Raw genomic sequence first — 14,862 nt, 5'->3', positions numbered from 1 at the left:
GGAAATAGTTATTCAGACGAAAGGCAGACAACACTTCCTTTCCCAGAACAATCTGTCTCCTGCCCTGACAACCCGTTCCTGCTATATTTACCCAAGCAAATTTTGCTGGTGATATATTTCCAGATGCACTTGAGCCACATGTCGCTGTCAGTCAGCCCAAGCGCAGAGGAATCCGGGCACAGCACAGCTCCTAGAAATCACTACATGTTAATCCATGCTTCCTCTGTTGCTTGCCTTTTGAGTTAAAGGAGAAAAAAAAAAAAGGTGTAAAGCATTATTCTCAGTTTATTTTGGAAGCAGTTGTGGGGACAAGAGGTGCTTCATTTGATACAGCTATTTACTTCAACTGCTTTCTTTACGGCTGATAGAGACACCTGAATAGTAGAAAAAAATCTGAAGCACGCAGTTAAAAATAACTGTTTGTTTCAACCAATTAATACTGGTTGTCTAGAAAGCATTGTAAGGCCGTCTGAAAAAAGGCTAGATGCTAAACAAGGAGCTTACAGCTCTAATCTGCTATGGGAGAATCAGCTCCTCATGCAGGGAGAAAAAAAAAGGTGCTGTCTTTGCTGGAGGAAAGCAACACAGATCAAGCGAGGAAAATCAGTTCTAGTTCAGACAGCTCAATTTTAAAATGTTGACCAGTCAAAGCAAGGTGAGTTGTGAAGAAATAAAAAGAGGTTCTAATTAAAAGCTAGCTTTGTTTCTTCTGAGCTAAGCCCCTTTGCTATTTGAACCATTCTATTCTTCCTATATTCTACCATATACTTCTGATCTTGAATCACACAGCTAGGTTTGTATGTTTCCTGTTCCATAGAACACTTCTTAGAGCAATTCAGCACGAACCAAGATAATTCAGTTCCCTGAAATTCTTTTGAACAAAGGTACAAACAAAATCTTCACCCCTGTGCTTTTAAAAGATGCTCCTCACAGCTTCTGCCTCCCTCAATATGGCCTTAATTCCAAAGTGCATTTTTTGAGACTACAGCAATGGGAAACAAACAAACAAAAACAACCCGCCAAGTCACCTCTAAGAACCAGAAGGAGAACTCGGTTATTGCATTGGTGTCAGTCAGTGGGGACGCGGTATTTCTCAGCTGTAGGCACTACGATTCTTCCAGAGAAGATGGGAGCTAAATCAGTGATGCAGGAGGAAAGGTGAACAGAGGAGCTGAAAGGGTTTAGAACTGTAAATATCTTTCCTTTGGTTTCCTCCTCCCCTTTTCTGGAAAGCGCAGACAGGCAGTTTCAACCTTTTCGGGGTTTATTTAACTGGCTTAACAGAGGGTCCTAACAGGTCACAAATAAGCTTTTTAAATAAAAAGCACAAGTTGAAATAAACAGTGGATATATCAAAACTCATGGCCAGCCCAATTTTATTACCTAAAGTGGAATTAAAAATCATTGCAGCTTTCCTTTAACAGCAGATTGACACAAGATCTCTTCAGCTAACCAGATACAAATGAAGGTTCCTCAGAACAACAGCACTTTTGACACATTCGTTTAAAACAAACAAGTGAAAAAACACCTAGGTTTGTATCCAACACTCCTATTGCTTAAAGAGAAGTACATCCTTTAGAACAGCCTAAATTATTTGCTGGAGCATTAAACTACAAAAAATGTTAAATGTTTTTTTCTAGAGACATTATTTCTGCTCCCTTAAATTCTATACGTTACTATGTTGTGGTGCCCTTTGCTTTCCAAATCTGCAACGCTTGAATAACTTTCAAGCATCTGACTGGCACCTCATAGGAGAGGCGCAGAGACCAGCATGACAAGAAAGGAAATGAGGTGGTATCGAAAGATGTTAAGAAATACTGGCTGGTGCCGAGAAGGATCAAGTGAAATGTGGGCAAAATATGAACTGCATTACATTTTAGAGTTTATTAGCAGCCTCATACAGCTGCTCAAATTCAGGCATCTAATACAGGGATGTGAACAGCTGGTACCATCACCTGCTGCTCCTGCGGAGTGAAAGCGAGTGTGTGACCTTCCGCTGCAGCACATGGGTCTGCTGCATGTGAACGAGTACCAGCATGGGCTGCGAAACCCAATAGCATAAAGAACCGCCACCCAAAATGAAACTGTACAATTTAAAGGCGTCTGATTGAAAATGAACTTTGCTTTGAGATTCTGAATGGATTGATACTAGAAGTGAAAGGGAATAAACAGCTTGCAGAAGGTAGGTTGATGCTGCCTCTGACACAAACAAAATTACCAAACAAGCATGAAAGCAAGCATTCCAGGATGCCTATGATGGTCTCCCCCCATTACATCATTTTACATTTCTTGAGCTATTTTTTTCTTTAAAGAAAACGTTCTTTTTTCCAATTATTAAACTACTCTGTTAGAGCTGCTTTATTGCTTTCTAAAATGTCCAGACCCTTTCATCTCTTCCTCTCCTGTTTCCAACACTCTGACAAAGTAAGATACTAAATGCTTTCCCAAAGAAAACATTACCTTTTTCTTGTACCAAACACAGATATTCCTTCTTTTCTGCTCTTAACGAGGCCGAAGCCTTCACGATGCGAGTGTTTGCACTCCTGCATCAAGCAGAGAAGTTCTCCCATTGTTCAGGACTGACTGCTAGCAGTGCTGACAAAGAAGGTTAGTAGCATAAGTTTCTTCCATTCACATTGATGAGGTCAACTGGAACATATCCAACTCCGTAAAAACGACCCATGGCTTAATGTTATTTCACCTTCATTAAAGCACTGCTGCATCTCTCCACCAAACCAAAAGCTAATTTCCCCACAGTATCACACCACTCTTGTTCCAACTGAAAAAGCCTCTCCCTGTTGACCACAACAGACCAGTAAATATTTGAGCCAACATACCCCCTACACCTTTGCATTCATCATGAAGGCCACCAAGGTGAATATCCCCAGCTCATAATCCCCACTGCATGTATCAGTGTCAGACTGAGGCACTACGCATCTAAGAAAGAACCACATATGTAAAAAGTATAGGGCTTGTTAGATCTTAAGGCTGATTAAATCCATATTTCAGTCTATAAAAAGCCAAATGTTTTGACAAAGACTCATACAAAAAGCAAAATAAAGTATTTCTAAGTGATGGGAAAGCCTCAGACTAACATGAAGGCCAGATGATGATGTCTCCTCCCAAGCTGCTGTGACAGCCATCTTAGTTATTAGAGCCATTACAGGCCACTATAAACTGTGTAATCCCTCTTTGAAGAGCATCCAAGTTCCTAAGTGCAGTTACTAAAGATGCTTACATAAGCAACCATATTCTACTACTGCCACACTTTTTATTTCCAGAATAAAGCCCCACCCCTTGGCTATCCTCAGAGCCCACAGACTGCTCTCTTTCAGTATGTCGTGATCAAGATGACAACCACATCTTGATTTGCATCACCGATACCTCATATATTTACAGTTTGCCACATAATTATTTAAGCAGTTAATCAAGAGGTAAATGGAAGCTAATTCAACAGCCACTTGGCAGATTTCTTCACTGTATCAAGAAAAATGACAATTCATTGAAAAGTAACAGGAGTTTAATAACAAACTTCCCCCAGAATTAGGTTAAATCCAATTAAAAGTTAGCACCACTGTTCTGAAGTCTCTCATCTCTTTTAAATAACAATACCACAACACATACATCAAGAACTACTTATAGTCATGCAAGAAATCACACTCCTGCACCAAGAAAAGGCAGCAAGCACACTCAGAAAAGGGCTGCGCTGTTTATAACTTACTGCTAGCCATTTTAAAACAGTATGGTAGTAGGCCAAGGAGACAACTGGAAATTAGAACTTCTGCAGTGCTTATAATAGGATACAGACAGATGACCACATCAAAATACCACCAACACTGAAGAATTTACCCTATTCAAGGGGTGTTAATCAAGTGCACCCCTTGAGCATTACAGTTGTGTATTTGTGATTACAGTACAAAATATGCTAGCATAAGCTAGCATGGAAATAGTTTATCTAAATGAAATTTGTATAATAAAATACAGATTTTAACAGGATAGCTGAAGCCAACATCACTATCAACTTCAGTTCCATTGCACTTATGTCCAAACTCTCATCTAACATGCTTTCCTTTTGCAATTCTGTGCAACTCCAATTGGCTTTCTGTCATGATGTTGTATTCCGTTCATCAGCTTTCACAGAGCTTTACATCTCTTCCTTTCCACAACATACTTGCATATAGAAGTAGTTAGAAACAAAAAACTTCATGCAAAGAGCTCAGGTACATTCTTTTCAGGAAGTTCAACTGATGCAGGCTGTCTGTCCATGCCCTTAAGCTAACCAAGAAACGTGCACATCTAATTAGGAGTTTAAAGAAAGAGGGGGTTGCTTTACTACTGACAATGGCATTTCCAAGTCACATGAGCATTTATATTCTAAAATTTTGTGACAATTTATTTACACATGGGAAATCAGTCACAATAGCTCTCTCTTCACTGCATTAACAACTTAATTAACACTCCCAAACTCTTTCCCCAGAAAGCATCTGCTGGTAACTCCAACAGCTGATTGAGTGGTAGGCAACCCTGCCCCGGGTTGCCCAGGAACTAGATGACTTCTGAGGTCCTTTCCAACCCAAGACATATTATGATTCTATGAAATGTATTCATTCCAGTGTTCAAACTCATCCATGACATGGAATCTCTTCACCTCAGAATCCATCACATAACAAGACCTAAGACGCTACCTTTAAGCCACTACTTTATAGACAATATATGACAAACTTCCTGTTCTTTACAACATTTAGAGGTGCTGTAAGGCAAGTCATTTATGTTATCTAAAATATTACAGGAGTTACTGAAGGACTAGGTGCAGCAGGAAGTGTTAATAGTCGTTTCCACAACTTAGAATGAGATCTAAATGAGAAAACCTTTTTTCTTGAATGTAAAAACCCTTCAGCACGAATCTACTGCACGATACTCAGAGAGCAGACAAACAAGGTACGTTTACCTTAGAAAGAAAATCAGCAAGTTTACCAACAAACACATAAGCCTCCGACTGCACGTACTTTACCATTAACATCCCCTAATCCATTAATTTGCTATTTTATGACCAATTTTATCCATTACTTTGTTTTCATACTTACCTTTGAATCCCTGCAATTCTGCTAGCCCTTTTGCTGGCTTTTGTCTTCCACAACAATTACTGAGGAAAGCACCGTATCACACATCCCTGCACTATCCCCAAAACCAGAACACTTTGCCTGATGTCTTATTCTTTCAAATCTCAAACCTCTTCAAATTCACTTCTTGTTATATGCCTTATTAGGGGTCAGCCAACGATGGTTTGTTTGAAGGAGAAATTGAGGTAGTTACTAAGAAAAACCTTTGAGTGCTTAAAACCTTTGTATTCTTAATGACTTCTCTCTGCTTCCACCTTCTAAAGCTACAAACTTTCTGAGGTGAGGAATGTTTTGGTATGTACACTGAGTATGTATGACCAAGACTTGGAAGTCCAACAACGTATTACCTAACTACATAAATATGCACCTGCACTTTCTGATGCAAGTTTTGGTTCCTTGAAGCTAATAACCTTCAAGCCACTCTTTTAACAGGTCAGATGATGGCAGTTTAGGGAAGAAAGGGGAAAGAAAACAGAAGGAAAGATTCCACAGAAGGAGAAGAGCTATATATTTAATGAAGTCCTACTAGAATTCAACAATTTCACATATATTTCTGCTTCCAGGGGGCTTTTACTACCATGTAAGTAGCCTTACTGTCTCTCAGTTGGCCACAACCACTTTTAACTGGTCTCAAGTGACCACAAAGATAGCACAATCCACAAAGACTGCACATCAAAAACACCCAGAACAAAATCTCCACGGATGACTTAAGAGGAACCTTAACTTCAACAGAGCATCTGGCATTGCCTTTCTACCAAATCAAACTGCAATTTATTGCCCACTAATGTATGTACATTAGGCCATTTCCTTTATGGCTCCACTTCACACAGAAGCAGTAACTGAAGGAAATAATGGAGTGCCCAACAAGTGGGAAAATAATTGCTCAACAAGCGTGGAACAAGAGAGAGTCAGTTGCACACCGTGCACATGTGGCAGCTCTTCAGAGGTAACAGAAGGCTGGTGTTACAGAGCAAGCACACTGCGGGAACTCTGCCAAGCAACAGCCAGGAGCGCTTGTCCATCTAAATCCTGGGGTCCTTAAGGATTAGGGGTCAGGAAACAATTCCTTCCAACAGCACCACCTCCTGCCTGTACCTGCCATTCATTAGCTTGGCACAGACAGTAGGCAAGGTCCAACCTCCCATCTTAAACCACACACAAAAAACTGTACAAAAGGAGGCTAAACTGGTATTGCAAGATGGTGGTAAAGGACAGTAAAATGGCCAGCCTGGATGTCCTGGCTTGAAGAGAAATGCAGAAATACCTTATCTGAATACCATCTTACAGTTTACAGTTGTGGGTTTGTCCCATCCCCCCTCCCAAAGATATTCCCAGAGCCACTCCATTTGTTTGGACTTTTTTCTGCAAGTTTCTTAGGACCCAAAAACACAAAATAAAAGATGCTATGAAGTTCTCAAACTAGGGCTGCCACACAAACTATCAAGCCCTTTCTTCCCTATTCCATCTTAATTATCTACTGTTAAAAGCTTTCCCTTCCCAGGAGTCCCACCTCATTCACAAACTGATGTTGAAGGCTTCAGTGAACAACTCAATGATTGGAGTGAACCTACACCTCCAAACACACTCTGCACAAATGCTGCCCCACAAATAACAACAGGAGAACCTTGGAAAAGGTTATTATGCTTGCCCTAGTGCATGTATAATCTTCATGAATACTAATTAAACAATTATTTTTCATCAAGCACATTGCTCCTCTTTCTTCCTTTATATCAAAAATAAACTAAATCTTAAGTGAAAAGACAATGTTAGTGTTAGTTCTGGGCTCAAGAAGTTTCCATCTCACAGGTCTTCCAGTGCAGCTGCCCATTCCTAGGGCACATTAGCATCACTCTAGGAAAACCGTCTTAGAAGGTAAAGAACAGAATTAGTAATCACTCAGAAAGAGACTGGCTTATGACTACACCAGTAATACTAGGAAAACCTATGCCAAAAACATCAATAGAAATATCTGTGGGAAACTCAAAGACCTTAGCTGTAAGACAGCCCTCTGATGCATCTGATGCTGCAAAGAGATTAGAAGGAAGATGCACCTCTCTCAGAGAGGGCACCTGGAACTACCTGCAGCTTCAAAGCAAAAATACTGCATTGGTTTACATTCCCTCTGCACTTGGAAGGATGCCTGCTTTCACAAAGACTAGGAACTTGCTTTTAAGATGACAACTTCTACTGCAAAGTCTGAATACAGTACAAAAGAATCAAGTAGTCTGGATTCAGTCTGCAAACAAAACATCAGATTAAGAGTGTCACTATCATCTTCCTATTTTTTATAGAAAAAAAGATGAGAGAAAATATTCAAAGAACTAAATTACCACTTCTGTACATCATGTTAGATCATGTGACATAGATTAAAATTGCACTGCCACCCATTAGTAAGCACAACTGAATTTAAGTTATGCAACAAACCCTACTTTATCATTTTTTTTTTCTTTTTAACCATTTTTATACACTTTCCATTGGACTCAGTGATCCTTGTGGGTGTGGGCGTCTTCCAAATCAGGATATTCTATGATTCTTAAAAAAATTGTAAACAATGCAGCAAAAGCAAAATGTTAGCCAGAGTTGCTTAGTCTTCCAAAGTACAAGGTTAACATGTACAAATACCTGATACTAAACAAATGAAGATGATTTTTGTTTTTGAAAAGTAATCACAGGAACAGAAATAATCTAGGAGTGTAGACAGTCTTCTAGATCTTTTCTCATGAAGCTGTCATTAAAGCTTTTTTTTTAATGCCTGCTCTAGATAACACTGCAATCCTTCAATGCAAACAAATGGAGAATTGTCCCAGATACAGACAATCAGTATTTGGTATATGCGAGTATGTCCAGTCACTTTTTGCAAAAATATGGCACTGCTCTTAACTGCCAAGTGCAAAGCTACAAGCATTACAGCCCTATGATGATATCATTTATTTCCTATACTTCCTTAAAAAACATTAATTTTTCCAAATTTCTTCACTTAAATAGACTGCAATACATGTCTCAGAGTCCATTTAACTGCACTGAGAACACCCTCTATTTCTACTACTTATTTACTGCTTCCTAAAATGAGATCTTACAAGAAAAGTTCAGACATTGATCCCAAATCAGGATAAAATTTCTGTATTTTTTCCATCTGAATGTCAGATTTTCTCTAAAAACTGTTTCCAGAGATCAGACATGAGAAAATGAGCTTGCAATCAAATCTACATTCCAGAAAACTGATGGCGACAGTAACAAGTATATTAAATCAGTACACTGGGCAAAGGTTCTCCTATGGTTACAGTCATTTGACCTTTAGCCAGCTCTTAATGCCCCAGCCAACCCTCTAAAGATGGAGATTTGCAGCAGCTTCTTGTCTGAAATAAGCCATGAAAAGATTCTTCTGAACCCACTGTACAAGCATTCATTTAAAATGTCATGAATGTGCATGAAATCAGAGTGCTTCTTACAGCTTACTTTACAGCTTCTGTTTAAATGCACTAACTCTGAACCACCAGAGGATAAAAGGACTCAAACCTTCCTGTCTGGCACTCATGGCCCTAAAATATACACAAGTACCTCTTCACAGGTGTGTTTACCTAGTTTAAACCTTATTTAAATAGACTCTTGATGCACACACTTTCCACAAACACCTGCTTCTCCCACTGCTGACTTGTACAAGGCTGATGCATTCAGTCATCTGCTGTCCTAAAGCCATCCTACACACCAGCAAGCAGTAATTCAGTCATGACAATCCTGCTTACTGACTCATCCTTCCAATCAGGGCGAACCGCTACAGACGTACCTGCTTTCACCTACATATCATATTGAAATGGTTTGAAGACTTCAACAGCGACACCAAGATTTAAGCAAACTCAATCCTTAACAGACCATACACAGAGAGGCTTACGATGAATTTGTATTTCTAGACATCATTGGTTATAAAACCTCTCCCTGCTGAGCCCAGCCACATCCTAACATTGAAACACTCAGGAAAGAAAAGATCCTTTGTTACCACTGGATGTCAAAAAGAAGCTTCCTTTTGTTGACCTAAAACCATAACAAAACTGACAACACAAAAACACTTCAGCAGCCAGACATATCTTCTAGATTACTGAATATACTTTAAAAAGTAGCAAAATGAAAGTTGTGCTGGCAAAAACCCTAGATCCAAATTTGTATCAATTCTAAGGCCTCCGTTAATTTTAAAATAACCTTCGAAGTCCAGTTTTATTCTGATTTTGCAAACATGGACAAAGCTTGATACTCATTGATTGCATGTAGTCATAACTGAGGACACTGATCCACAGTTTAACTAAGCAATGGAAACATAAGATAACATCACAGACAGGGCTACAGTGCTCATCCTAGTACAAGCATTCAACTATTAAATATTTTTTGGAGTCATGCATACAACAGTCAAGATGAGAGTACATCTATTTTTTCTATTTTCTGCGCAATTGCTTTAAATAGTAATTGAAATATATGCAGCTTGTAAGTATAAAAATGGCATAAAAAAAACAATAAGAGGGGATCAGCACATGTTCAATTTCTTTTCTAAATCTATACTAAGTTGCGACAGAAATTAACTTTCTCTGTAAGAATTTTACAAAGCAACATTATGCCCCATAAGTCCAAGGCCTTTCACTAGGTACACTGAGTTGCAGAAGTGAAGTTACTCTTACCATAACCACGGGATTGTTTGTGCTGAGCAAGAACACCTTCTCTAGATGTTTCCTTCAAGTGTCCATTTAGATATTACAGTGGGATGGGATACCACTAGGTGGTTGCAGGCAAGCACTTAGTGTTTTCGGTAAGTCAAATAAAACATCAGTAATTTAGTTATTCTTGTGGAACAACACTTTGAAACGGGAATCTTTAGCTGCAGGAGGTATACGGTGCATCTATATACCCTTGACCGGGGTATTTCAGCACCACAGTCATGACAGAGTTAATACCCACTAGCTCAGAGGAGAACAAAAGGTACTCCACTGCAACATGCCTAACATTTACATTGCCTCTCTTTGCTCATTAAACAGGTTTTGGTTAAATAATGAACAAACTGTATTACAGACTCCGATGAGAATTCCAAAATTATAAATCAACTGGTAAAGCCCAGAGGAGAATGAAGGGAGTGGGAGGGAAGGAAGGATAATATTGACTAATATAAAGGGCGCAGCTTGACAGTGGATATTCCTGCCACACCTGATCAAACATGCTCCATGGGGGAGGGGAAGGGGGGGCGAGAGCAAGAGGGGAGATGGGACAAGGCAGCCTGAAATTTGCATCCGGAACAGATTAAAATGGGTTCTTGGGGGATTGAGAAAATACATAATATATATTACTATAAATGCAAAATTGTACTAAAAGCTAACTCAAATGTCAAAGATTACAGCTTGAATAAATTTAAATATAAAAGCAATGCATTTCCATGAGCTAATGAAAGAGACATGAAAGGAAGGTCTAGGAAAAAAAAGATAAGAAAAAACTAAGTTTGGACTTTTTGTTGCCTGAAAGATGAGGCAGGAGGCTCTATATCAAAGTATTGCTTGGAAACCAGCTCATGTCTAAAACTGAACAAAAAAAAGAAAAGAAAAAAAAAGCACACCGATGATGTCCTATCTCAAGCCACTAGTCTGAAAATAGCAGTCATTGAAGCTGAAATTATCTATTTAAAAGAACCTTAATCAAACCCCCATGCTATGATCATTATCATACATAAGCAATTAATAGCTCAGTGTAAACCTCACTTAAGTGATGAGCGAACTCAGAGTCTCTAAGTCTCTCAGTACATTAAACTTTGCTCTCTCTAACACAAGCAGATATTTGGCTTGCATTTTCTCCCAACAAGTCAACAACATATTGTGTCCAGGTTCTACAGATAAATAGCCAACTCCTGATATTTATTCATATTGCATTTAATCAAGCAACCTAACATCCCCTCATCTTCTTGATACGAAGTGATATTTGCATGGCAAGGAATTTCAAGAGTCTCATCTTCAAGAGAACTTTATCTCACAGAAGGAAAAGATTAGTGCCAGGAAAACATCCTCCCAAGACAACTTTGGAGATTGTATGCATATCCTACAGAATATGACTGAGCTTACAAAAACACACAAATGCAGCATGTCATTTAGTCTGTGGAAAGGCGGAGCATCCAGAACAACAAAGATACTATCCAGAAATACACACTGTGCAAGTGCTGTCTATGATGTCATGATCTGACAGATGAGTCCTGCCCACAGCCAAGGGAAACGCTTCAGGCAAAGGAGGGGAAAAAAAAGAAAAAAAAACAAAAAGAAAAAGCACTACATTTGTAGGCAGCCACAAAAGAGGAAGGAATAAGGACTTAAATGCTGGCATGGGTCCTCAGCACTCCTGTTCTAGTAAATATTCTTCTTAAGGGATTCCAGGCTCAGCACTGACATAGGGACAGGCACACTCCATAATCAGAAATAAAAAAAGTCCATCTCAGACTTAGGCTGAACGTAGTTCTAAACACCCACAGTGATAATGGGATCAGAAATGAAGCTTACTTGCAAATGTTACAAATAAGAAACTCTGGAAAGAACCAGCAGCACAGCATTAGTTCACCTCCAAACTCTCAATATATACCAAGGTTAAGCAACTGCTCCTGAAACTAATAACAGAGGAAATCTAGGTGAAAACAGGAAAAATGAAGACTGAAACAGGAAAAATGGGTGTGAAAACCTGGTCAGAGCCAACATCACAGCCATATGCTCCACTGCTGCCATCAGTATAGAGTCCCAGGACTTTTTGGTGCAACTGGTCACAAAGTAAGCCATTAACTTTGAGATTCAAGAGATTCAAATGGAAAGGGATCTCTATTCTTCGCTTGTTACGGGTAATGAACGATGAAACCCAACAAATGAAAGACTGTAAGGAGAAACCAAATAATGGGAGGCACCTTGACAAACAGATTTTTCTTGTCACTCAAAGATTGGAAAGCATAAACAAAACACAAGATTATACATAATAATATATGCCAGTTTTCCTATATTACTATAAGCTTCAGTATTAAGAAAAAAAACATGCACATAGACACAGAAATATATACATAAACACACACAATACACACACACATATATATGCATATGTCCAGATAGTAGCAAGTGGTACTATTTCTCTAGAAAGCATATACCTATTTGCACTTTTCTCATTATTTGATATATCTGGATAGTAAATAAGACAAAATAGCACACCTGCACACAGACTGAAAGAAAAAAATTATTTGTATGTACTGAAGTGAGTACACATACCTGCTGACTTCTGCATAAGCTTACCTGTTATATTATTCAGCACTTCTTTCAAGACACTAAAGCTATGCAGCAAGGGATCCCTTTCTTCATCCTATAGATTATACATAGGAAGGAAGCCATTAATGAAGCAAACACACTTCTGAAGATGCATCTTAATAATGGGTACGTAAAGACCTCACATTCATATTCAGGGGAGTATTATGGGTCGAGCCTATCACTGTCAGATTATTTACTCCATCAAAATCAAGAGAAGTATTTTTGTTTTCCTTCTAGCACTATCCTACGTTATACAGCTCAAATGTCAAAGAATAGGTTCAAGACAGTGAAATCCACTTCAGGTTTATTGTCCTTTAAACTATTTCTGATGAGCCCTCCACTGTTCAATAAATTTCAGAGCAGATCTATCTCATATCATATTTAAATGGCTCATCTGGATTTGCTATAATGTTAATCTATGCAGATTGTAATGAGAACAGAAATACAATGACATTTGGTGCCATTAAAATAACCTGAAGAATGAATAAACCTGAAGAAAGTATGAATAACTGCATCCTTCAGCTTTAGTTTATCTTCATGTTATTAAAGTAAGTTTCTTCAAGCTGTGTACATCTGCAGCCACACCTACTACTGGGTGGCAGTGAGCACTAACGAAGAAATGCCTGTTAGAAGGAACAAGGGCCCTGCCCTCTGACAAACTGAAATCGCTTTGTTGGATGACAGCCATCTGCTAATCAGCTGGCATTGTGAAGTGCACCACAGATCCAGTACACCACAGGCACACATCTTCACTGCAGAAGCCAAAAACTGACTACAGCGTCATTAGACTTAGAAACATTGTATTAAAGACTTTTAACAAAACAGGTATGAAACTATAAGCAACTATTAAAAAAAAAAAAAGAAGAAGAAAAAAACAGGAGTTCTCTAAAAACAAGAGGTTTCTGCCACAGAACAAACGGGTAGCAACAACCCAAGGCAACTTACCAGGTGTGTGTGAGTGCTCCACCGGGCATTACGCTTGATGGCTCCCACCACTACATTGATTTCGCCTTGTACAATGTAAATGTTTTTATCCACCATCTTGACAACCCTGAAAATAAAGATAATCCAGATCAATCTCCAGTCCTCTGAATCATTCCCCTCCTTGGACAAAACATCAAGATGGATCTAGTCAAGCAGAAGGCCTACAGAGATGCAAAAGTACACTTCTACAACTTTGTTTTCTACACAAAGACATGCACGTTTTTTGTCAAGAACACAAAAGAAGAGCACTTTTCCACAGAACGCATTTTCAAGAACATCAAAGCAGGTCATTAGTTAGAATAGCAGCATGACTTCATCAAGGCCCAGCCCTCGTTTTTTTCCCCCAGTACATTAAGGTGCAGAGGAAGACAGTGAAAGGGTACTGGGACGCACCTCCACAACAATGCAACACCACACTCACTCCTGCACTTATGCAAAGTCCTGCAGATCCACACAGAACTCAACGCTAATCTTGTACTGCTAAATAACCATCATTGGCTTAAATAAGGTGGCTAGAGGGAAGCTCTTCAGGACTTTGACAAAATAACATCATGTATAAAATGGTTTTCACACCTGCTGCATTAGAAAGGCTTTAAGAAGGAGAACAAGGACAAAAAACAAGGGTAAAACCCCACAAAGAAACAAGAAAAAAAACTGGATGGAAAGGAAGAAAAAGTGAGAAAGCAAAATGTGGGCATTCACACTCATACAGACTGAGGCCTTACAGAGAAAGTCTTACATCTGGTGTGTGTGGAAAGAAAGCCAGAAAAGCAAAATCATACAAGCAAAAGAGAAACATTTTTAAGGACCTGAGAAAAAGAAAGAGCAGTTTACAGCAGGGTTGTTCTCTCTATTCTAGCTACAGCCCAGACACAGAGAAGCATAAACAAGTAAGAATGAAGAGGAATGAACAGACATGACTGTTTACAAAGAATGAACAGGACTTATAAAGAGACCAGAGTCAGATGATACCATGTCTGAAGTACAAGAAGTATTTAGTGGAACTGTAGCTAATCATGAGACTTTTTCAGAAGATATGAACAGAAAACGAGGAATCCAGTTTGAAATCCCAATAGGACGTCCATAGGAAAGCAGAAGACCGAAAGCAGCTGAAACGTTAATCACAACACTTCAAACTACAGACAGGTGCACTTCCAGATCAGACGAGCACACTTAAAGGGTTCCACTGGGGTGGGTGAAACAAAGGACAATAAAGATTTTTGCCCACACAGAAAAAGCAGAGCAGGGAAGGACAGAATTTTTGTAATCACTCCAAGCTTCAGGAGCACCACAACAAACACCTCAGAGCACACGTACTGGATAGGAATTCCCATTAATTAACATGTATGAGCTATCAACAACTCTTCAAATATACAAATTTCCTCAGAGCGAAACACACTAATTTGCTAGAGGACTCTGTAAACAAGAGAGAAAAGTACTGTAAAAAGGTGCCTTATCAAGGG

The 14,862-nt window shown here is 39.1% G+C and overlaps 1 protein-coding gene across 6 annotated transcripts in view; it reads right to left on the bottom strand.

Moving 5' to 3' along the window:
* Positions 1-14,862, bottom strand: part of GBF1 (golgi brefeldin A resistant guanine nucleotide exchange factor 1) — a 98,396-nt gene that overhangs the window by 79,913 nt on the left and 3,621 nt on the right. For all 6 annotated transcript variants that reach the window (XM_015288460.4, XM_046943074.1, XM_046943073.1 and 3 more), the window contains exons 2-3: positions 13,361-13,466; positions 12,404-12,470 (exon numbers count right to left, since the gene is read on the bottom strand). In XM_015288460.4, the coding sequence (XP_015143946.2) occupies positions 12,404-12,470; positions 13,361-13,466 (173 nt within the window). The remainder of the gene's footprint in view (positions 1-12,403; positions 12,471-13,360; positions 13,467-14,862) is intronic.

This window comes from Gallus gallus, chromosome 6 (assembly GCF_016699485.2).
Source record: "Gallus gallus isolate bGalGal1 chromosome 6, bGalGal1.mat.broiler.GRCg7b, whole genome shotgun sequence".
NCBI classification, from domain to species: Eukaryota; Metazoa; Chordata; class Aves; order Galliformes; family Phasianidae; genus Gallus; species Gallus gallus.
The sequence above is the reverse complement of the archived record's forward strand: the minus strand, read 5'-3'. Positions and strand labels throughout refer to the sequence as shown.